At 33.4% G+C, this 23,144-nt stretch overlaps 1 protein-coding gene across 1 annotated transcript in view; it reads right to left on the bottom strand.

The window, feature by feature from the left end:
- Positions 1-187: 187 nt before the first annotated feature.
- Positions 188-23,144, bottom strand: part of LOC145680844 (insulin-2-like) — a 158,298-nt gene continuing 135,341 nt past the window's right edge. The window contains exons 3-4 of the mRNA XM_081751954.1: positions 20,185-20,542; positions 188-2,622 (exon numbers count right to left, since the gene is read on the bottom strand). Of these exons, the coding sequence (XP_081608080.1) occupies positions 20,218-20,542 (325 nt within the window). The 3' untranslated portion in view covers positions 188-2,622; positions 20,185-20,217. The remainder of the gene's footprint in view (positions 2,623-20,184; positions 20,543-23,144) is intronic.

Here is a 23,144-nt window from a genome sequence, read left to right as displayed (position 1 = left end):
TGCTTGAGAGTGTGAAGCTTTACCGAGACACTATAGTAGTCAGAACCCTCTGAAATTCTCAACTTTATGCTGGACTTCTTTTATATATATATATATTATATATATATTTTATATATATATTCTGGAAATATTTTGTGTGTGTATATGTATATCCTGCATTTTCATTTCTGGAAACTTGTGGTAATTTTCGAGTAAAAGAAATTAACAATTTTTTAAAGTCACTCATTTTTTCTTAATGTCGCTCAAATTACTTATAGACCATATGATGCAATATGGAGAGGATTAAAAGTGTTTCACTTTCTGATGTAAGCTTTAATTACTAGCACATAAATATTGAAAACCTAAAAAAAGTAAAATACTCTTTTGGTTTGAATTTGTTATATATGATACTAATATGTGCACATAAGGATATGGAGGGTTTGATTATTTTTAATGTTTGTAATAAAAAATGGTATATCATGAGTTGCCATCTAGTTTATTACAGTTTCTATATTGAGTAAATTGTGTTACATACATGTACATAAAAATAAAAATTGACATATTGTTTTCTGCTATCTGCTAACAAAAAAAGTTTTAAAAAGTTTTCCTACATTTAGCATCTTAAGTACAATTTGAGCAATTGATTTCAGGGATATGTATGAGACATGAGATACATATGTGAGGTAGATAACATAACATTGTTCAAAGAATATGCAAATATCTTTGTCTTAATTGCTATTAAATATCTTTGAAGTACGAATACTTATAATGTAGTAAACTTAAAATTTAATAACACAGTAAAAGTCGGTTCACACAAAAAGAATATATAAATTGTATAGCAGCGTTTCCTAATCTTTCTGATGTAGGAGACCTCCTTGTACATACTTAATTTTCCGTGATACTACATGAAATGATTTTTAAAAATATATTTTACATATCAATAAAATTAAATGATGAATTACAATGTTACAACATTACATATGCCATATATGTTAATGCAATACTTCTATCAATTGAGGTATGGAAAAATAGGTTATACCAGTTAGGCCTAATATTATGAATTTAGCATTCACCTAGTGTGATGAATGATGTATCTTTTAGCCTAGATTGGTAATTTTACTATTTCTTCTTATCTTTTGGTATTTTATTCTTCTCAGTTGGTTCAAGCCTAAGTAATGTATGAGGTACATTATCCTTGTACATTACATATATCACAGGCATCAACAACACAGTAAGTTAAAATTTAATTAAAATGGAATGAGTAGCAGGACCCTTCAGGTGTGAGGACCACACATTGGGAAACACTGCAGTATAGTATCATTCAATATAATCACTATTAATATTTTCATCCAATTGCATTAAATATATACTTTTATTCCTTAAGGTATATGCGTATACAAAATTTAGAGACCATGGACACATTGCTAGTAACTTTCTTTTTGTAATATAAGTAGATATTTTCAGAACCTTTAGCAGCGATATCGTAAAGAAATAATTGTACACAAGGTTTGATGAACTATTTTTCAATGATCTTGTAATCGTCGTATGTTTATGGCTATTTTAGACAAGGAAAAATATATATGAGCTACTAGATCGAAAACAGTATAATATTACCGAAGTCTGGTGACGGTGACACAATTCGAACATATACGTATTAGTAACGAAATACGTAATTAATCTAAATGTGAGTTGAGGGAAAGCTCTATACTAAACACAACAAGAATTATGTAATTTATGTCTGAAACACTATACTGTACATATGGTAACATTAACTTCTTTCTTGAATTATCATTATCATTACTTGTATAAGAACTTCAACATCATCTTTTTCTCTCTCCTGAGACTCGAAGACATTTTTCAGGATTAATAGTAGCTCCAACACACAAGTACTTCTTACGTGGTACAACTATATATATATATATGCACACTAAAGGAAAAATAACTATTTATTTTTTCAACAAAACAATCCCTTATAGTAGAGCGTGGGGTAAGTGGAAAGTAAGACAACAAGTATGTGTTACAATGGATTATAAAAACCTAATCATCTGCAAGAGCACAAAACAAGAAAAAGTATATATAGTTAATTGATATGCTTCTTATATATTTTATATAGTTACTTTTCAGACTTCTTTTTCTTGTGTACTGCTGGGGCGGACAGTATACAATGAAAAGTTTTCTTTCTGTATACAGTAATATTATGATTACATATTATCGTAAGTTCATGACATCAAGCAACAATTAGATCAAATCAAAGTTCTTCATTGCTTTCTTATCGATTGTAATAGCGTTAATGAAGAAATAATTGTGAAGTTGACTATTAGTAGATATATTTAGTATTTAAAGCTACTTTCAATTAAAACTACTTAAATTTACATCTATAGTAGTTTCTGTGATCTCACAAAGCAACGTGTAGACCTTAAATCTTATCTATATGATAATGCAAGCTTATTTCTTTGGACAGATTGCGTAATATCAATCATGTTTATCAGTCACATTTAATTTGTTTAAAAAAATTATCCTAACGTATATACACTTGACAAACTAATATGTATATAGTATTACCGCGTCGTCCTGTAGTAGTAGCCACTTTCTTTATGTTCCATCACGCAGATGCTACTCCTATATCCTTTCGTCGTTTCTCACCTATTTAAATAAATAATTTATTAAAGATAAGTTTAAGCCACAATTACAGTAGTAAGGAAAGTTCTCTTTGAGATATTTGAACATAATTTGTCTTCGAAATATATAACTTAACTTAACATGTTATATATTTTAATACAATAATCAACGAAGCTACATCATGTATATATACAAGGTGCAATTGAAAAGTTCCCAGAATGTTGTTATAGTTTTGGCATTTGTAATTCAATCACAACGAATCTTGTACAGTACAGTCCTTAGGTTCCCTAACTATGAATATGACAAGTGTGAACAGGTCATAACAATCAGTTTACGAGTAGTGTACCTAAACGGAGAAATATGTGTTGATCAGTTGGTACATTCTAACAATTCGAGTAAAGCGCCAAAGTCAAGTTTTTATACAAATTGAGGAAATCTGCTTCAGTTACCTACTTTTATAGCCTTAAAGTCAGTTTACGTGATATCAGCATCAGTAGCCGCTTCGTCACCGTGGAAGACATCAAAACCAACGCGACACCTGAACTTCGGAAGATGCTGGAAAAGGATCTTCGTCGGTGTTTCCAGCAATGGCAAGAGTGATGGAGGAAGTGTGTGTGTTCCGAAGGTGTCTACTTTGAAGGCGATTAAGTAAGTGTGTACTTATCTTGGTAGTAAAACTACAAATTCCGGAAACTTTTTGACTTGCCTTCCTATATTATGTTCAGTAACGTGGTAGGCAAATCCACCGAAAAAGTTTGGACGACGATTCCTTATACGAAATGAGAGAAAAAAGTTCTAATAAACATGGACCGAAAAACGTCTCCTTTCAGAGTAATGATTCATTGAAAATTCGAAAAATCACTTTTCAAAACTCCCTAACTTAGAAAGTATAGGATCTATCCCAAGCGGTTTAAGGAATTACACAGGAACTAGTATGTGTTCTATCTAAATATTCATGTTTTACCATCCTCCGTTATCGGTGAAAGGAATTATAAAAAGGAAGTTGAAGTGTAGGGATATTCCTCTAAGACATAATGGAGCGTTCGTTTCGCTCGTACCGGTGAATTCTGAAACATTGATATTTAGATAGAGCGTATACTAGTTCCTGTGTAATTCCTTAAACCGCTTGGGATAGACCTTATAGTTTCTAAGCCAGGGCGTTTTGAAACGTGATATTTCAAATTTTCAATGGATCATTACTCTGAAAGGAGACGTTTTTCGACCCATGTTTATTAGAACTTTTTTCTTTCATTTCATATAAGGAATCGCCTCCCAAAGTTTTTCGGTGGATTTACCTACCACCCTGTGTATATATATATATATATATATATATATATATATATATATATATATATATATATATATATATATATATATAAATTAAATAGTATTGTATTTATTTTTTTAAAGTTAAATCAAATAACCAGACAAATTGAGCACTGAAACTATATATAGACCTATTTTAAGTTTCATGGCCATGAGGAAATCTTACAACACTAAACTCGTAGTTAACCAAGAAAATTCAGGGAACTACTATCCCTCTAAAGCTTTTGTAATATTTGAAGAAAGTAAATTGCCTAACAGATTTATTTATCCAATGTTATATGTGTGTCATTTCAAGCTACACTTTAATTCCAAAAAGGACCTATCGGGTTTGCCATAAGCAAAAGACTTTATCATGTGATCAACTCAAAAGTCATGTTGCGTAGTAAATCGAGTCTGGGGATTCCAAACCAAGATGTAAGATATTTCAAGCACGTAACCTCCGAACCTTCGGCGCCCTGTATAAGTCGAAAAAAATGCATATACTTTGTCATTATTGTTGATTTTACTCAAACAACTTAACTTTTGACGATATTCTATCCATGTTTGCCTTACGTGTCATACATTGTTTTCAAGCTCTTCATTATGTCTTTGCAATAAGTTTTCAATTAACCATCTTGTTATTATAGTTTTTGAGATATGTTGACGATTTAATTTTTTAGATTTTCCATTGACTTTAACGTTCCTGTTTCGTAATTTCTTTTTACTATGTTCCATCCATTTTAGATCAATTTCCTTTCTGAATGCAGAATCTACATAGTCTGTTTTATATGTATGCTGGTTTTCAGCCATCTCCCTCTTTTGGGTTTTGAGATAAGTTGAGGAATTATTTGTTCTTTATTAATTTTCCATGGACATTAATGTTAATGATTCGTGCTTTTTTGATTATGTTCCATCCATTTTAGGATAATTTGCTTTTGGAATACACAATCTACGTAGTCTCTTCTTGAGACGAATTTCAGTCATCTTCCTGTCTGCGTTTTTGAGATAAGTGGAAAAAATGTTTGTTTCCATTCACATTAGTGTTAATGTTTCGTGCCTTTCGACTATGTTCGATCCATTTTAGGACAATTTGCTTTGTAAACATAGAATTTACATAGTCTCTTCTATATTCGTGCTGATTTTCAGCCATAGCCCTCTTCAGGTTTTTGAGATAAGTGGAGGAATTATTTGCTTTTCATTGATTTTTTACTGATATTAACGTTAATGTTTTGTGCTTTTTGACTATGTTACATCCATTTTAGGACAATTTGCTTTCGCAATACATAATCTACTTTGTCTCTTCTACATTTGAGCTGATTTTCAGCTATCTCCCTCTTTTGGTTTTTGAGATAAGAGGAGCATTGTTTCTCATTGATTTTCCATGGAGTTTAATGTCTATGTTTCCTGATCTTCCATCCATTTTAGAATAATTTACTTTTAAAATATAAAATCTACGTGGTCATCTCTACTTTTGAGGTGAATTTCAGTCATCTCGCTCTCTTGGTTTTTGTGTTAAGTTTAGAAGTTATTTGTTTTTCACTGATTTACCATTGACATTAATGTTAATGTTTCGTGCTTTTTTTTATCATTATGTTCCATTCATTTTAGGTTAGTTTGTTTTTGGAATATACAGTCTACATAATCACTTCTACCTTTAAGCTGAATTTCATTTAAATGTTATATACAATATTAAAAATAGTGTCAATTTAAGTTAAAGAAGTAAAATTTTTCCTTATTCTAATTTACATATAATAATATAAAAACAAAATAACAGTTCATAATAGTTAATGATAATTAATAAATCCTTACATTATAGATATGCAAAAAAAAAAAAAAAAATATATATATATATATATATATACTTTAAACCTTATTATCTACAGTCATTTTTTGATATAACTGATTATGGATTTGCGAGATATTCTTCTACAGAATAGAAGCAGTGCTCGAGTAGGTAGTACTTAATTGCTTTATTGAAACCGGATGTTTTGTTTTTTAAAGTGGAAGGAAGCTTCACTGCTGTGCTATTCTTATGCATTTTTAAACGTGAAGACTCTACATGAAGATTCGACGCTTGTCTTGTATTATGCAAATGAATATCTGAGGTCAATCGGAAGCTGCTTGTACCTATCTGTATATAAACATGAAAGAGGTAAGATTTCAAGAAATTTAAATATAGTTTACAAGAGGTTCGAGGTTTATTTCCGGTCATAAAACTATAAGCTCTCTTTTGTAAAACGAATATGGAATTTAGCAGTGCTGTGTGCATTAAAAACACAACACACTAATTTCGTGCATATATATATATATATATATATATATATATATATATATATATATATATATATATATATATATATATATATATATATATATATATATATATATATACAGTGGCGTATTTACGATTTTGTTTCGGGAGGGGCTTTGCTAACTTTCGGGGGGGCTTTGCCTGGAAATGTGAAAATTCTGCAAGATATTTCATTTACTTTACTATACTAAGTAAGATTTCGGAGGGGGCTTAAGCCCGGAAGCCACCCCCCTAAATACGCCACTGTATATATATATATATATATATATATATATATATATATATATAATATTTATATCTCCAGTGGTTTAAAATAATAAGTTTCAAGAAATATGTGTCGCTTTCTCAGAATTTTGAAATTTCTGTGTAATTATAACTGATAACTAGAGAAACCCATAGCATATTTCTGGAAATTGTACTAAATCTTTTTTCTTTTTTTTTTAATTATACTTAATTTTAAATTTGTTTTTAACACAAATAATTGAACTCAGATATTATTCTAAATATCTTATTTTCTGTCTATTTATTAATGTTTTATGTGGCAGCTTTTTTCATACAATTAACTGATATCAAATTGTATTCTTGAATATCATATATGACACAGGATATGACACTGACATGATAGACACTTATCACCATTATTACAAAGAATCAATAATCTTAATACTATAGAGAAACAACTTTTCCTAATAATAATTTTTCTACATTCTTCAATTTATCTACTAAATTTTACCTTAATTTCATAACTCAACGTAGTTCTTAGTGCGTAGTAGTGAATATTATTAATTTTAATTTTATTTTTTTGAGCTAATTTTAGTTTTAAGCCTTACTTTTTCTAGCATTCATTTTTAATTTAATATTTTTTCATAGCCTTAATTATTTATTTTAATTCGTTAAATTTTTCATTATTTTTCAAGTATGACCATTCCAGTTACCACGACATGGCACGTTCTCAGGTTGCGGAACATGGGGAAGGCATTTAGATCTAGAGGTTAGCTGCGAATATATTGAGTAAGCAATAGTGGACAGATGACAAGGGGTGGTCCTCCAGCTTGGGGGTTTGATGTGAGATTAACAACTTCATTCTGTAAAAAAGCTACTTGTTCAGAAACATTCGCAGAAGCCTCGGACCAGGACTGATAAATTGGCACGACGTCAGCAAAGTAAAATGGACGTGAGATTTGGAACATGGAATATGAGAAGTCTTTATAAGTCAGGAGCTTTAAAATTCGTAACGAGTGATAAACCTAGTAAGAGTTCAGGAAGTTAGATGGGGAGGAAGGGAAGGGAGCAGTGCAATCCGGAATGTTTATTTATTTATTTATTTATTTATTTATTTATTTATTTATTTATTCGGGGAAGAAACTAAAAGTCACTAACTAGAACATGGTTTTTCGTTCACAAACGAATATCAGCAATTAAACGAGTTCAATTTGTTAATGATAGACTTTCTTTTATTTCTTTTAAGATCGGTGGTGTGATATTATTGTTCTAAATGTACATGCCACAACAGAAGATAAGGATGACGATATAAAGAACAGTTTTTAGAAGTAAAATGAGTATTTGACCAACTCCAGCGATACCATATAAAAACTCTATTAGAGTCTTTCAATGCAAAGATAGGTTGAAAAGATATTTTCAAACCGATTATAGGAGATGAAAATCTGCATAAGGAAAGGAATGACAATGGTATTAGAGTCGTGAACTTTGCAACGTCCAAAAACTTTATCGTGAAGCGTACAAAATTCTCACATCGCTACATTCATAAATATACTTGGACCTCACCAGGTGGAAAAATACATAATCAAGTTGATGACGTTTTAGTAGATAGAAGAAGACAATTGAAGACATAATTGATGTTCAGTCGTTTAGAGAAACTGACCTAATAGCAGAAATAATAAGAGAGAGGTTATCGTTGAATAAACAAAATATTTAACATCTGAAAACGGAGAGGTTTAATTTAAAGAAGTTAGAGGAGAGCCAGCAAGATACCAAATTGAATTATCGAACAGATTTTCGATTTTAGAAAGTCCAGAATGCACTAGTGTTGAGGATACTCGGGCTGAAATTAGGGATAGCATTAAAATTTCAGCAAAAGAAAACCCGAGGCACACGAAATACATAGGAACAAACCATGCTTCAACCAGGCAACCGCGTAACAACGTTTCAAATATAGAAGCGGGCAAGTCTTTTTGTTGCGTCCTTCTCTCAACAGCGCCCCCGACCCCCATCACAGCGTGTAATTTCCACTAATCTTTGCAGTATTACTGTGTGTATTTTTTTCGTGTGTGTGGGAAAATAATTGTAATTTACGAAAACAGCTATACATTTGAAAAATTAAAATATTAGACTTACTTGAAGTAAAGACAGCTTCTTCACCCACCCAATGTATTCATTCAACACAAGAGTCGTACATTAATAAAACTAGTAGACCTCATTTGATTTGCGTCGGGATACGTATGAAGTACAGTTTACTATTAATTAATCACTAAATAGTACGACATGATTGTTCCGTATACGTTCGGCACTAAACCACATTCTCACTCTCCAGAACTCATAGGCTGAAGACATATCACAAAGACAAAATTTTTTTTCTAAAGTGATCAACAGATTCTCACAATACACCTACACGCACACTTTCCTTATTTTACTTTTACCCCACATTAATCTTCAAATGTTTCAGTACATAGCTTGAACTGCACTTTGTATTGATATACCGGGCTAGAGATACAAAATAGTCGGATTTCTGAGACGTGCTTTATTTTCATTAAAAAAAAAAAAAAACACACACACACACAAAAAAAAAAAAAAAAAACGCCTTTTGGAAAGAAAACGGAAATTTTCGCTCTTTTGACACAACTAGCATCTCATAAGTCCCATGTTGGTAGTCTAACCATGATATCAAGTTCTTGAAATTTATACGTCTTGAAATGTGTTGTTTGGGTTGCTTAAAGTCAAACTGGCAGACAAGAAAAAAGTGTCACGGCCGTTCCAGAAACACTATTGTTTCAGATACTCTTCAATACCTAATATTAGAGCCGAAAAAGCTTCATAATTTTGTTCATGTTTCAGAAGAAAATGTTTCACTAATAGCAGCAGCATAATATGATTTAGTTTAAGGAACTGGAGCAACAAAGCTTAGTGCGGTGGCTCTTGCCTTTTATTTTTCTTCAGATTACAGTGTTAGACTATGATGGGAAAAGAAAGCTGGAACACACTGTTGTAAGTGTTGTTTCTTCACTAAATATGAAATATTAAAAGAACAAAATCCCAAGCCAAAAAAGCATGGAAAAGATATTCGTTAAAATTTTTTTTTTCGAGACCTTAAACCACTATTTAAAACAGTTATTGTTCCCACCACAAACTTTTCACTAAAACTTTTTTTGTCGTTAAACATTATTCGAAGAACTGTACAAACAATTCGTTCGAACTAAAAAACCCTATACATTAACCCTTTTGAGATTTCCACTTTTTTAGGTGAATTTTAGACTTTCAGTCAAGCAGCTATTACGTCGAGACTATTTATCGTAGAATCATGGTACCCCGTTTTATTCGGAATGAAACAGTGTTTTCCTAATTTGTAAATTTCTCTAATATGTACCTAAGGCAATAAAATTCCTGTCCAAATTGGGAAAAAAGGATATTTTTTTAAAAGTCTCAATTTCTTGCGGATTTCTTCCCTCCGGTACACAACATGGAAATGCGAATGTTCCCCCCCCAAAAAAAAAAAACCTTTGCTTCATTCCAAACAAAACGAGGTATGAATCATGATACTGGGGTAAATAGTCTTGGTGCTAAAATTCATTTATACTATTTTTTCCTAATATCTACTATCTATTATATTCAACAAGCTCTAGTATCCAGACTCTTTATCGTAGGATCATGGTTCGTAACTCTTTGTATTTGTAATGAAGGAATGTTTCCATCTGTGCCATTCAAATTTCCCCATTATGTACCAGAAGTGAAAAAATCCCGCTCAAATTGGGAAAAAGATATTCTTGTCAGGAAAAAATATTTTTGAGAATTTCTTCCCCCAGATACATGCTAGCGCCACGGCAGTAGTACAGTTCGAAACGTTACTTCATGACAAACAGAATGAGGTACGAACCATGGTCCTACAATGAATACTCTTGACGCTAAAGCTTAATGAATAACAATACATTAGTAACTATTACCCAAAAATGAGGAGGGAAATTTAGTAAATCAGCTCTAGCACCAAGACTATTTATTCTAGGATTATGGTTTGTACCTTTTTGTATGATACCAGCGTTTTAAATCGTATCACTTGCATGTCCATATCATGTACCTGAGGGGAGAAATTCCCGCCCAAAATGTATAAAGAAAAGCGGGAAATTCAAATTTTCAAAAATTAACTTTCTCGGAAATTTATCTCCTCAGGTATATGGCAGCGCAATGGTAGTGGTACCGTTGGAAACGTTGCATCATTACGAACAAAATGAGGTACAGACCATGATTCTACGATAAATAGGGATGACCGGGAATAGCAAAGTAACGATTATGGGTAGCTACTTTACTAAACACGTTGACTAAAAGTGTGTAAGTGTAATCGGGAAAATTTTCATTTTTTTAAAAAATCACTATTTACCCCACGACCATGGTTTGTACCTTGTTTTGTTTGGAATGGTGGTAGGTTTTAAACGGTACCACTCACATGTCCCTGAGAGGAGGAATTCCCGAAAAAGGAAAAAGATCTGAAAAAATCCCTTTTTTCCACTTTGGGCGGGATATTCCCGCTTCTGGTACATAATAGGGAAATTTGAGTGGTACAGTTGGAAACATTTCTTTATTACGAACACAACTAGGTGTGGATCATGATCCTAGGATTAATAGCGATGTGTTAGGATTTATCTCTAAAATGTATCCTTTTCTTTCTTCATTCGTCCGTGTTTGTGACGTCACTGCCCCAGGCATCGCAAGCGTGACTGCAAAATGCCCATGAAACAGATTCTTTGATGCTTCCCTGCTTGAATGAATGCAAAAAAAGACGCTGTGAAAAGCTTTACTAGAGATTTAAAAATCAAATTCCGAAGGTCGACGCCATGGTTCAGATCTGTATCAAAAGTTCCCAAAGGGTTAATATACTTGCCCACTTTTTTCGTATGAGTGATCGATTATTCTTGATTGTTGAACTTCTCATATTTATTTCTTTTCAGAATGCAGTAATTAAGTCTCTTTTTCTTCTTATAATGGGAAACAAAGGTGGAAAGTACTTTCTTCATTAAAGTTGAAATAAATAAAAAAAAAAATCAAAATCAAAATTTGACAGGCATAAAAGCGGTGGAAGAAACTCTTTTTAAAGCTGTTTTTTGAGCCCTTGCGTACGTAATATCCAACTTTCAACAAAAACGGAATAATTAATATATCTACAGCGCTCTTGATGCAATATTACATATTTTTTGTTCTATCGAAGGCGCCCCTATGCAATTAGGGGCGAGAAAAGGAATAATTAATATATCTACAGCGCCCTTGGTGCAATATTACATCCTGTGTTCTATCGAAAAATGAAATGAAATGAAATCTTTAAGTTTTACGTCGCACGGTTATGCCGGTTAGGCTAAAGGAGACGGTGATTGATGAGAAATGAATGAAAATGGTGGAATGAAGAAAGTGGGAGGAAACGGGAGAACCACGAGAAAACCCACGAGCACGGTGTTTGTCCACCACAAAGTCCACACGGCGCGAGCTGGGATCGAACCAGGGACCCCAAGCACCGGAGGTGAACGCTCTACCACTGAGCCACCGCGCCCCCCTGTGTTCTATCGAAGGCGCCAATCATGTCTATACAATCATGGGCGACAAAAGGAATAATTAATATATCTACAGCGCTCTTGATGCAATATTACATCCTTTTTGTTCTATCGAAGGCACCCCTATACAATCATGGGCGACAAAAGGAATAATTAATATATCTACAGCGCCCTTGGTGCAATATTATATCCCTCTTTGTTCTATCGAAGACTCCCCTATACAATGAGATGCGACAAAAGGAATAATTAATATATCTACAGCGCTCTTGATGCAATATTACATCCTTTTTGTTCTATCGAAGGCACCCCTATACAATCATGGGCGACAAAAGGAATAATTGATATATCTACAGCGCCCTTGGTGCAATATTATATCCCTCTTTGTTCTATCGAAGACTCCCCTATACAATGAGATGCGACAAAAGGAATAATTAATATATCTACAGCGCCCTTGGTGAAATACCGTATTACATCTTTGTTTGTTCTGTTGAAGACGCCCCTATACAATGACGGGTGACAAAGGCAATAATTAATATATCTACAGCGCCCCTTGGTGCAATATTATTTCTTTTTTATTCTATCGAAGGCGCCCCTATACAGTCAGGGGCGACGAAAGGAATAATTAATATATTACAATGCTCCGTCATTGTAACCTTATTTCCTTTTTTATTCTATTGAAGCATTATGTCGCCCGTACATAATGAGAGGCGACAAAGGATTAAGAAAATGCTTATATCGCTGCTTGACTGTCGTATAGGTAATTTTTATTTCTTTATTTTATTGTATCAAAGGTGCCCTAGACAATCAACACAAAAGGAACAGAAAAAGTGTCCATCAGTTATAATAATACAAAGCACTGCACTCTATATTTTGTCGAAGATTTGGCAATGCATACAAAACATTGCTTTTGTACATAAACTTTTCATTCTTCAATCGGCTTAAAAAAAGGCAAAGTAATCATTAGGCGCCTTCGGCGCCCCCAATAACTTCTACCAGAACTTTGGGTGGGGGCAATGCCCCCTTGCCCCCCCCCCGTCTTGTTACGCCACTGCAACCAGGAATGCAGTAAACCAACAGAGAAGAGAAAACAAGTACAATTGCGTTGTCTACAAAAGCCCAACGATATAATTGCACAAAATTCTGTTGACATCAGGCGGGAAACTTTCAAAACTTTTAGAACAAAGAAACTAGTTTTTTTTTTTAAGCTAAAATTAATCAACTAGAAGATAATAGTAAATCAAAAACATCCGGAACATATATAATGTATCAATGAATTTTAGAAACACTATCAGTCTCGCGCTTATATATTAAAGGAAGCCAACGAAACAATTCTCACTGATACAGATAGGATTTTGAATACATGGAAAGATTTCTTTGACAATTAACACGCAGCCAAAAACTAATGTTCGTGGAGAAAGGAAAATGCAAATAGTAGGAACGTATATTCAAGAGCCTAACCGAAGAGAAATAGAAATCGCTATAGAGAAATTTAAAAAAAAAATCTCTGAGTGTAGACGAAATTCCGGCTGAATTGATTTTAGCTTTAGGGGAAAAATTGTGGAACAGGGTTTACAAATTTATTCCCCTTATCTGTAACACGGAGGAATTGCCCAAGATTAAATAATAATAATAATAATAATAATAATAATAATAATAATAATAATAATAATAATAATAATAATAATAATAATAATAATAATAATAATTGTTCCAATTCACAAGAAAGGCGACAAAACTGGTTATAATAATTATCGAGATATCTTCTGTAAACATCTTATAAAATCCTCTCAAACTTTCGGTTAGCAAGATTGACTATATACGCACATGAAATTATTGGAGATTATCAATGCGGATTTAGGCGAAATCAATCAACTATCGACCAGATATTTACAATTCGACAAATACTCGAAAAGAATTGGGAATATAATACCCTGGTACATCAATTATTTAGTAATTTTAGAAAGGCCCACTACATGATTAGGAGGAAAGCATTGTACAACATTCGTACAGTATTTAAAATATCGAAAAAGCTACTTATGGCAAATGCTGATGATGTAAATCTGATAGGGGAAGGTAGGAGAGCAATAGGGAAAATATACAGAGGTTTTATTCAATTCTTGTAGGGACATGGATTTAGAACTAAATGCAGAGAAAACTAAATACATTGAAATTCGACGGAATCGTATTACTGTGAATTATGAATACGTCAAAACATAAATTAATACTTTCGGCAAGCGAATACTTTCAAATATCTAAAATCAACGTTAACAGACCAAGACCATCTCCATGAAGAAATTAAATATCTACTGAAAGCAGAAAATTCATGTTATTATTCAGTTCAAAATCTTTTGTCTTCGTGAATTATATCAAGAAATTTGAAGCTTAAAATATTTAAAAGGATAATCAGGCCTATTGTTCTATATGGTTGCGAAACATGGTCGCTAACTCTGAAAGAAGAACGCAGATTGTAAGTATTTTAGAATAAAATACTGACGCCAATACTGGGACTCAAGAGAACGGGAGTAGGGAATAAGAAAAGTTCATAACGAGAAACTGCATAATTTATATTATTTACCAAATATTTTTAAAGTAATCAAGTCTAGGAAGCTCAGAGGGGCAGATCATGTAGCCAGAATGGAAGAAAGTAGGAAGGCTTTCAAAATTTTAACTGAAAATCCAACCGGAAAATAATCATTAGGAAGAGCTAGGTGCAGATAGGACCACAATATTATGATGGATTTCGCAGAAATAGGAATACAAAGTAGAAATTGGATCCAGTTGGCTGCGGACAGAAGTCAATGGTGAGCTTTTGTCAACGCGGCATTGAACCTCCGGGTTCCATAGGCCATAGAGTTAGTTAGTTAGTTAGTTTAAACTATGACATTTAGATATTGTGACAATTAAGATTGAAAGATAGTATACCTATACACTACAGTAATAACAGTGCTTACCAAGCATGAAAAAAAAGAAAGAAAATTAAAGTAAGACCAGTGATGATCTGTAGGAATAATATATCTGAATTGTTAGAAGAGATAAAAAGGACTGCAGATAAAATAAGAAAAAGACAAGCAAATAGACAAATGAAAAATACAGAAGAGGTTTAGAGTATGTTAGAGGAGATATTATACAGGAAAGAAAAAACGGTTTTTGTTTAGTGTAGATATGATGGTAATGTTTCCTAGCACTAAGAAAGGGTACGTCATAAAGGCAATAGAATTAAAATTGAAGGATAAAATGAAATTATTATTATTATTATTATTATTATTATTATTATTATTATTATTATTATTATTATTATTATTATTATTATTATTATTATTATTATTATTATTATTATTATTATTATTATTATTATTATTATTGACTCCCAAAATGAAAGATAAGAAAGTGATAAAAGCCCTACAGTTGATTTGAAAGAATATTGTGTGATCCATAAGTGAAAAATTGATGAAAATAAAAGAAGGACTAATCATAGGGTCGAGATTGAGTCCAGAAATCCTAATGAAAAGCGGGAATATAACGTGAAAGAAGAAGGAAGGCAGAATTTAATGTTTTGTAGATATGTGGACGATTGCCTAGGAAAATGGAAATGGACTAAAGTCTTAAGATGAATTGAAGAAATTTATTGAGAGAATTGAGGATGAAGAAAAAAGAATAAAGTTAGAAATTGAGGTGAAAGAGAGGAATAACATAAATTTTATGGTTATTACTATAGAGAAAGTCACTGGAAAGTTTAGAACAAATTGCTACAGAAAACGTTATACTACCACAAGAGGAGTGACGTAGATTAGGAACTAAGAGGAACTTTATAAGAAATATGCAAGATAACTTGTCTGATGAAGGTGGTATTACAATGCTGAAACAGTTAATATATTTTGTGCTTTGGTCAGTTTTGTTTTATAAATACTGTCAAATGTTTCCAAAGCTATGAGAGCAATAAATTCGAGCAGTTCTTCTTTTATTCTTCGCTTAAGCTGACGATATTTCAGTTGATATTCTATAACTCTTCTTCCAACTCCTTGAATCTTGTTTCTCGTACGAGGTGTATTGCATGTTGCTATGTAGCCATGGTCAGTTTTAAATGAGAACCTAGTTCTTAACTCCAGGGATTCTTAGCACTTTGTGCCTGCATGTGAATATGAATGTTGTTTACCCAGATACAAACTCAGGTTCCGGAGAATTAAGGCCTTGGCTTATTGTGTCCTGTCATGATTGGTGAAAGAAGTTGGAGGTATTTGGCCAAAGTCACTGTGTTGGCCAGGCATATTTGTGATAGCCCTGCCATCATTAGTGAATCATGTAAGTTCCGGGGAAAAGAAGTTTTCAGTGTGCAACACCGGGAGGTACAGGTAGGATGTTAGGTGGGTAGCCCGGACGAGCCTCATTCTCAGTGTACGGCTCTCCTTCTGGTTAGATACCAGACACAATCTACAGACTGAGGACATTCGGTGTAACAGATTTTTTAGTTGAGTCATTACGAGTATGGCTTTTCCTAGGTTTTCCTCATTCACGCCAGGCAAATGCCGGGATGTTATCTAACGTAAGATCCCATACCATACAGATCCCAGACCACTTCCTTCCTCCTCTCTTCCCATAGCGTCCTCGCTGAGCGACGTCATCCCTAATACGTGAGGGGCCTATGGTCATAGATGCCAATAATACTCACAAATATGTATAAGTGTATAAGGGAGGTCTATCGGGCTCAAGCCCCTCCCGAAATAAATGTGTTAGTTTTTTGCATTCCACGTACAACAATAATTCTTACGATTTCTAAGAATTTCATTGATTTTCCATTTTCTTATGTTTTTTGTTCAGAAATAATATTGTGTTAGTCTAATTTCATTCCATATAAGAACTACATTATGTTTTCTTTCTTTCTTTCATTCTACTCTTCTATTTCTTTTTCTTAGTTGTTACTTTCTTTTGTTTCTTCTATCATTCTTTCGGCCGTTGTTAGTTATCATTCACGTTGGCCGTCGTCAGTAACACCAAATCTAAGAGTAGATGACAAGCAAAACTGGTGTTCCACACCTACTTGCACGGATATCGACATAACGGGACTTTAGTTATTATAGCAAAGGAATATTTAAATCTTTTAGTTATAAAGAAAGGTAAATGGTTGAATTTAACAAATCATGAAGGGGGAATAAGTAAACCGGGAAATTAGGCAGGCCAAGAGGATGCTTCCTTTTCTTCTATGAATAAAATAAAAGGTTAGATTCACTGCCCAATTTCGTGTGAATCATATTACATAAGATTTACCAGTTTCCAATTCTTGCCATTAAAACTGCAGTCAATATATTTCAGCTTCAACTTGTCTCAACATTTTCTTCCAGGTAAAAACGTACACAGATAAAACTGAATATTTCCATTTTTTTCTAAAATGAAATCAGTTAAGTTACAATGAGATTACAAATATTCAACGTGTGTTTGCAGAAGCGTCATTTCAGATTTGCCTGAGGGGGTAAGATCCTCCACCGACATACAAATTTCATGTTTTTTTTTTTTTTTTTTTTTTAATATATTAGTAGACAATCGATTAAAATATATTTAATTCTCAAACTCAGGTGCGCAATTTCCCCCTGCTTTCCCGTGTTGTGCATAGCTCTCCCCGAAACAAAATCCTAAATACGCTACTGTATATATATATATATATATATATATATATATATATATATATATATATATATATATATACAAAATTTTTTAAAGTTTCAATATATTTTTATAGTTAGAAAATTGTTTTCGAGTCATAGTCTTTCTCAATAATGTTCCCAATTACTGTAATATATCAAGTGATTCTGTTATTTTAATTCATTATATTTTTTTTTCAATCTTAGTAACAAAAATCGTAGTTTATTCAGTGACTTCTGAGCTATTTTGCAAAACGTAAAGAAATAGTAGTCTAAATCGTGAAATATCTGTAAAAGATATTTTATTAATTGATATAAATAAATAAGATTTATTTTGTTGTCTCAAAAGTGATTCTTCTGTGCCAAGAGACGAAAACTCACTCTCTTTCGCTACATATAGTATATGCGTATACTTAAGTGCTAAAAGTCATAGGGTAGTTCCTAATAATATGTGGGACTCCTCGAGCAGGACGAAATACCGCAATTCGACATGGCAGGGATGCGACAAGTCGCTGATAGTCCACTGTGAGCCATGCAGACTTGATTGCCGCAGAAAATCTGGTAATTCCTGCGGATGGAGAATTCTGACCATGAATAGCCCGTTCGATGATATCCCACAATTACGCGATAGGTTTCATGTCCGGAGATCTAGCGAGCAAATCATGTTTTGAAAGTGGTCAGAATGTTCCTCAACCCAGTCACGTATATTTACAACCCGGAGACATGGCGAATTATCACCCTTGAAAATCCCATTTTTAGCAGGGTTCACGAAGTTCATAAAGGACTGTGGTTGGTCACCAAGCAGCTAAAAATAGCGATGACCGGTCAATGTCTGGTTCAAGTGGGCCAAAGAATCTAAATTATGCCATGTAACACCCCCCAAAACCATTACGGATTCACCACCGGTTTTTAGGATGCCTTTTGATAACTTGCACCCATTACTTCACTCACATCCGGACCCTACCGTCGCACGTACCAAGTGAAAACGTGACTCGTCTGACCACACTACACGTTGCCAGTCATCTAAGGCCTAATCCACGTGTTGTAAGTCACGTGAGTCGTCTCTGCCAATGTTCAGTGGTTAATAGTGGGATTCATGTCGGTTTGCGGCTGCTATATTCCATGGAAGCCAAATCGCACTGCACTGACCTCTGAGACACGTTACTGGGACGTCCTAAATTGATTCGTGCTCTAAGTTCATGTTCTGTTACTTGTACGTTTTCCCGGACAAGTCTACCTAGGGGTCGCCGCACAATGGTCGGAAACTGGGAAAAAGCGGTCAAAAATCGATTTTGTCAACTTCGCAGTGTATGAAATCGATAATGATATTTGATTATAAGTATCTCTCCTGCTTCCAAACCCGGAGTTTCAGGACATAGAAATATTTTCGCTGTCCATAAAATGCATGTAAATATGAACAAATAAAAATGCCGAAAAATCAATAAAAAATTAACCAAACAATATGATATGTTTTAACCATTTATATCGTTTCTGAGGCCGATAAAAGCGGTTGAATAGTACATTGGACTCAAATACTCTGTGTTTAGTGAAGAGTTTTATTTGTTATCCATTGTCATATCATTTATATGATAGCTTTGTTAGAGTTACCGAAAAGTTACATATACGTTGATGTTAGTACATCTGCAATCTAAGCTTATCCTTGCTTTCTGCAAAATAAGGTTTATTGAGTTGACCATGAGTAGTACAAAGGCTGACCATTGGAAGTAACTGCAACCAAGTGCAGCTGAAAGACTCAGCCCCATCTAACTGGAAAAGCGTTATGAGTAATGTTGTTGTGGTCGCAATCGAGATCCGCTATCTGAGCCTTACAAAGGGAAAAGGCATATTGTCTTGTACATAATTTGGATTACCCTTCGTCCCTGGAGCTGCTGCAGATATATTACACGTCAGTGCAATAGTATATAAGAAGATTCTATACTGAATCTTTTAATCTTACCGAAACAAGGTAATCCTGAACTAAATTACATTCCAGTAAGTATTAGCGTTCCTTCGAAGATGGTGTGAGTGCAAAACCGCGAACTTTAATTTTGTATCCTAAGGCCAAACACACATTCGTTTTACACCGTCTCTTTATTAGCTGCAGATACAATTAGAAGGAGAGATGCAGTTACCAAGAAGAGAGCTTATCAAAGTACAAAACAGCTCTCCCAAGGTAGAGAAAAGTTTTAAAATTTTCATATTGCCCACCAACCTATGGATGAGGTGAGAAAAAAGATCTCCAGTAACACGTGTCTAGATCATAGCAAATTGGTTTGAATTATTAAGTACCAAAGAGACAACTACAGGAAATCGCTGGATTTTCGAGGGAAAATTTATCGAACTATAAAATGAGACAAAAAGAAAACTCTTGTATCATGATTTCACAAGTTTTTGTTTGGATCGCAATTCTATAATTTTGTGTATAATTCTATATATGGCATCAAAAGTAGTCAGTGTTTTAATACAAATAATTTTAATGAAAAGATAGATCAACAAGTACAAAAAAATATTCATTAATTTACTTAAAGATAAGATAATAATAAGAGAATTTATAGTGTACCTTATTTACCTTTAAATTTAGTAGTTTAGAATTCAAAAATGTTTATGCAAAGGACCAGTTGCTGTATTCCAGATGACAATAATCGTATAATTCTCGAAGACAGCATGGTTTCAAACAGCACTCATTAGCAATATTTCGTTTGTGATGTGGCTTTAAAACAGCCAACGCTTTTTGCTTCGGGATAACAAGATTACGAAGGTACTCATCGAAAGAAGAAGAAGATGATGATGATAATTTATTATTATCGGCCTCAATTAAATTCCTTTGTAATCTCTTGTAGAAGCTATGGTACTTCGATCCACAAATGAGATATAAAGCCCTGGGAATATGATCACCACATAACATTACTCTACATTCGGGTGGCTTGCTGTAAATATAAACATAGAAAAATTAGACTTACAGTTTCTATATATAGCGGATTTATTTCTTTTATTTAATATAAAATTAAAATATTACATGGGACAAGATATAACATAGAAAGTAATTTTAAAAAACTAGGACCTTCTGAGTACAAATCTTGGTCTTTTGGGACCTCGTGTTGTTTCTTTCTTTAACAAATGAAATCACTAGCATATCTGAAATGATTCATGAGTAAAGACAGACTTATTGATTATTGCTATAATTTCATAGCATTTTCATGTCTCGCATTACAATTCTTTTTCAATTACCTCCAAATAGTCTATTAGTGGTTGGATTATCGAAATACCTTAAGCCAGCTATTCCCAAGCTTTTTCAGCCACGGAGCTCTTTCTTAAGCAAAAGATTCTTGTGACGCCCCATAAGTGTTTAATTCTATCTGTCTATGTTCTGAATAAAAAATATATATATTATATCTATTATGAATAAATTAGGAATGCACTTTTTATTCATTTGTTTCTGAGTAAAAAAAAAAAAAAAACTGGAGACAACATTATTTGTTACTGAAGTCTACAAAATGATATAACAATTCATTTATTAAGATATTTGAAAAAGTTAGAACGTCACATATACACACAAGTTTATTAATGTCCGGCGTAACAGAAATCAATTTAAGACATATATCGTCTTCTGCATCCGAATGAGCTCGATATTTAGTTTTTGTAGCCCTGTACTACGAAAAGATCGTTTTACAGAGGTACTTAGTACCAAAAAGATAGTGAAAGCAATTTGATTTTTGAAATTAATATAGAAAAATCTTCTCTTAAGTAAGCCCAGAAATCAGGCAGTGATTTCCTTTTAAATAAGGGTAAATGCATGCCGAAGGTACCTCGCGATCGAGGTTGAGGTTTCAGTCGCGGTCGCACCCTCGATACTGGCACAAACACATGGATTCAAATGGGTAAGCGCATGCCGAAGATGTACGCTACATCGCGACGTAGAGGTCAACGTAGAGAGTGAATTAGTGGTCGCGATGATGAACAACTGAGTTTGTTTTTACATCAATGTTCAGCGGAAGCATCGCTGTGGCTCGTGTTCTCATTGACTCTCTCGGAAGCGTTACACGGAATAAAATCTTCATTTGTTTAGAATTTCGTCTGCAGAGAATTGTGTGTGTCTATGGTCGATAGGTTTTGCTGCAGTATTATATTTGATTATGAAAGACATATTCAGGGTGCGAATTACCGGGGGGGATGAGGGGGATTTTCCCCCTCAATCACATTTTGTTCCCCCCAAAGAAGTCAGCTGAAGTATCCCCACCGGGGATGCTCGCTTTCCCCCTCAAACTATACTTAGTATAACTCCAAATTTCACTGATTTTTGTTATTTCTTGTAAATTTAATCTTCTAGCTGTATTTCGAAATGATCGATGTAAACTGTTCAGTTTTGGTCATTTCTACTTACCACCTAATTACCCACTATTTTCAACGTTGTTTAGTAGAACTATATTATTATGACTACGGTTGTTACTTGCAACTCTACCTTCGTACCCTTCAGTTCGTCATCGTTTGTGAATTTGAATGTACTAATTGCGTATAACAAAGCCACATATAGATTTATAAATGTTCTTAGCGGTTGGCCAAGAAGAAGTAAACAAATAGCTTCTTCTACCATACTTGGCGAAGTTCGGATATGTCATATTCATCCTCTATATTTGTATCGATTATCATCTTATTTTAATTTTTGTTATAACATGTTATTTCATTTTCCAGTGTACTCTTTGTAGCACATGGTCTTCATTCCCTAGTAGGTTGTGTGTATGCAACTCAAAAGTTGCATTTAATTTGTGATAATTAGCATAGTAATCACTGCTTTTACAGTTTACGAAAATGAACTTTTGAAACTGTACTCAAAATCTGAGATATAGGTATTCTCTCGTAAGTATATGTTAACGTACACGCTGGGGGATACGCTCCTAGTGAGCAGGCATGTTAATGAAGGTGATTTTTAGGTGAATAAGCGAAAAATTCAAGATTTGTTTCAGCATTTGTTAATACGACTGGTTCTCCGTGTAATTGTCCGTGTCTGTATAAGCATTTTAACTGGAGCGGTTTTTTTTTTTAAAGTTAACCCTTCATTTTTCCATCTTTTCGCTGTACAGTTTGCTGTCCACGCAATTAATGTTGTCTGAAAAACTTCAGTGTAATGTTTTACTTTATTTGAATAACGTAGCCCATAGTGAATCAACTCATCTTCAACCTAACAGTAAAGTAATTTTTAAGTGTTGACTTTCTGTGCCCATCACGGAATCGATATTTGGAGAAAAAAAGTCGTGATGAGCACAGCTTTAGCGGGAAGTAGAAGCACAAGCTCGAAATTTGAATTGAGATATTTTAAATATTTGGCCTTCGATTTGACCTTGATGTGAGAAATCGGGACCAGCAACAATCCATTTCTTGTTTGATAGGATAATATCTAGATTTTCTTAAAATAAATAAATAAATAAATAAATTAAAAAGTCCGGTTTAACTGATAATTTTAGTGGTTTTCACAAGACTGAAGTAGGTTTCTTTTCGCAACCTGTATGTATTAATGCAAAGTGGAAGCTTTCA

Source organism: Thermobia domestica, chromosome 3, assembly GCF_964235325.1.
Source record: "Thermobia domestica chromosome 3, izTheDome1.hap1.1, whole genome shotgun sequence".
NCBI classification, from domain to species: domain Eukaryota; kingdom Metazoa; phylum Arthropoda; class Insecta; order Zygentoma; family Lepismatidae; genus Thermobia; species Thermobia domestica.
The sequence above is the reverse complement of the archived record's forward strand: the minus strand, read 5'-3'. Positions and strand labels throughout refer to the sequence as shown.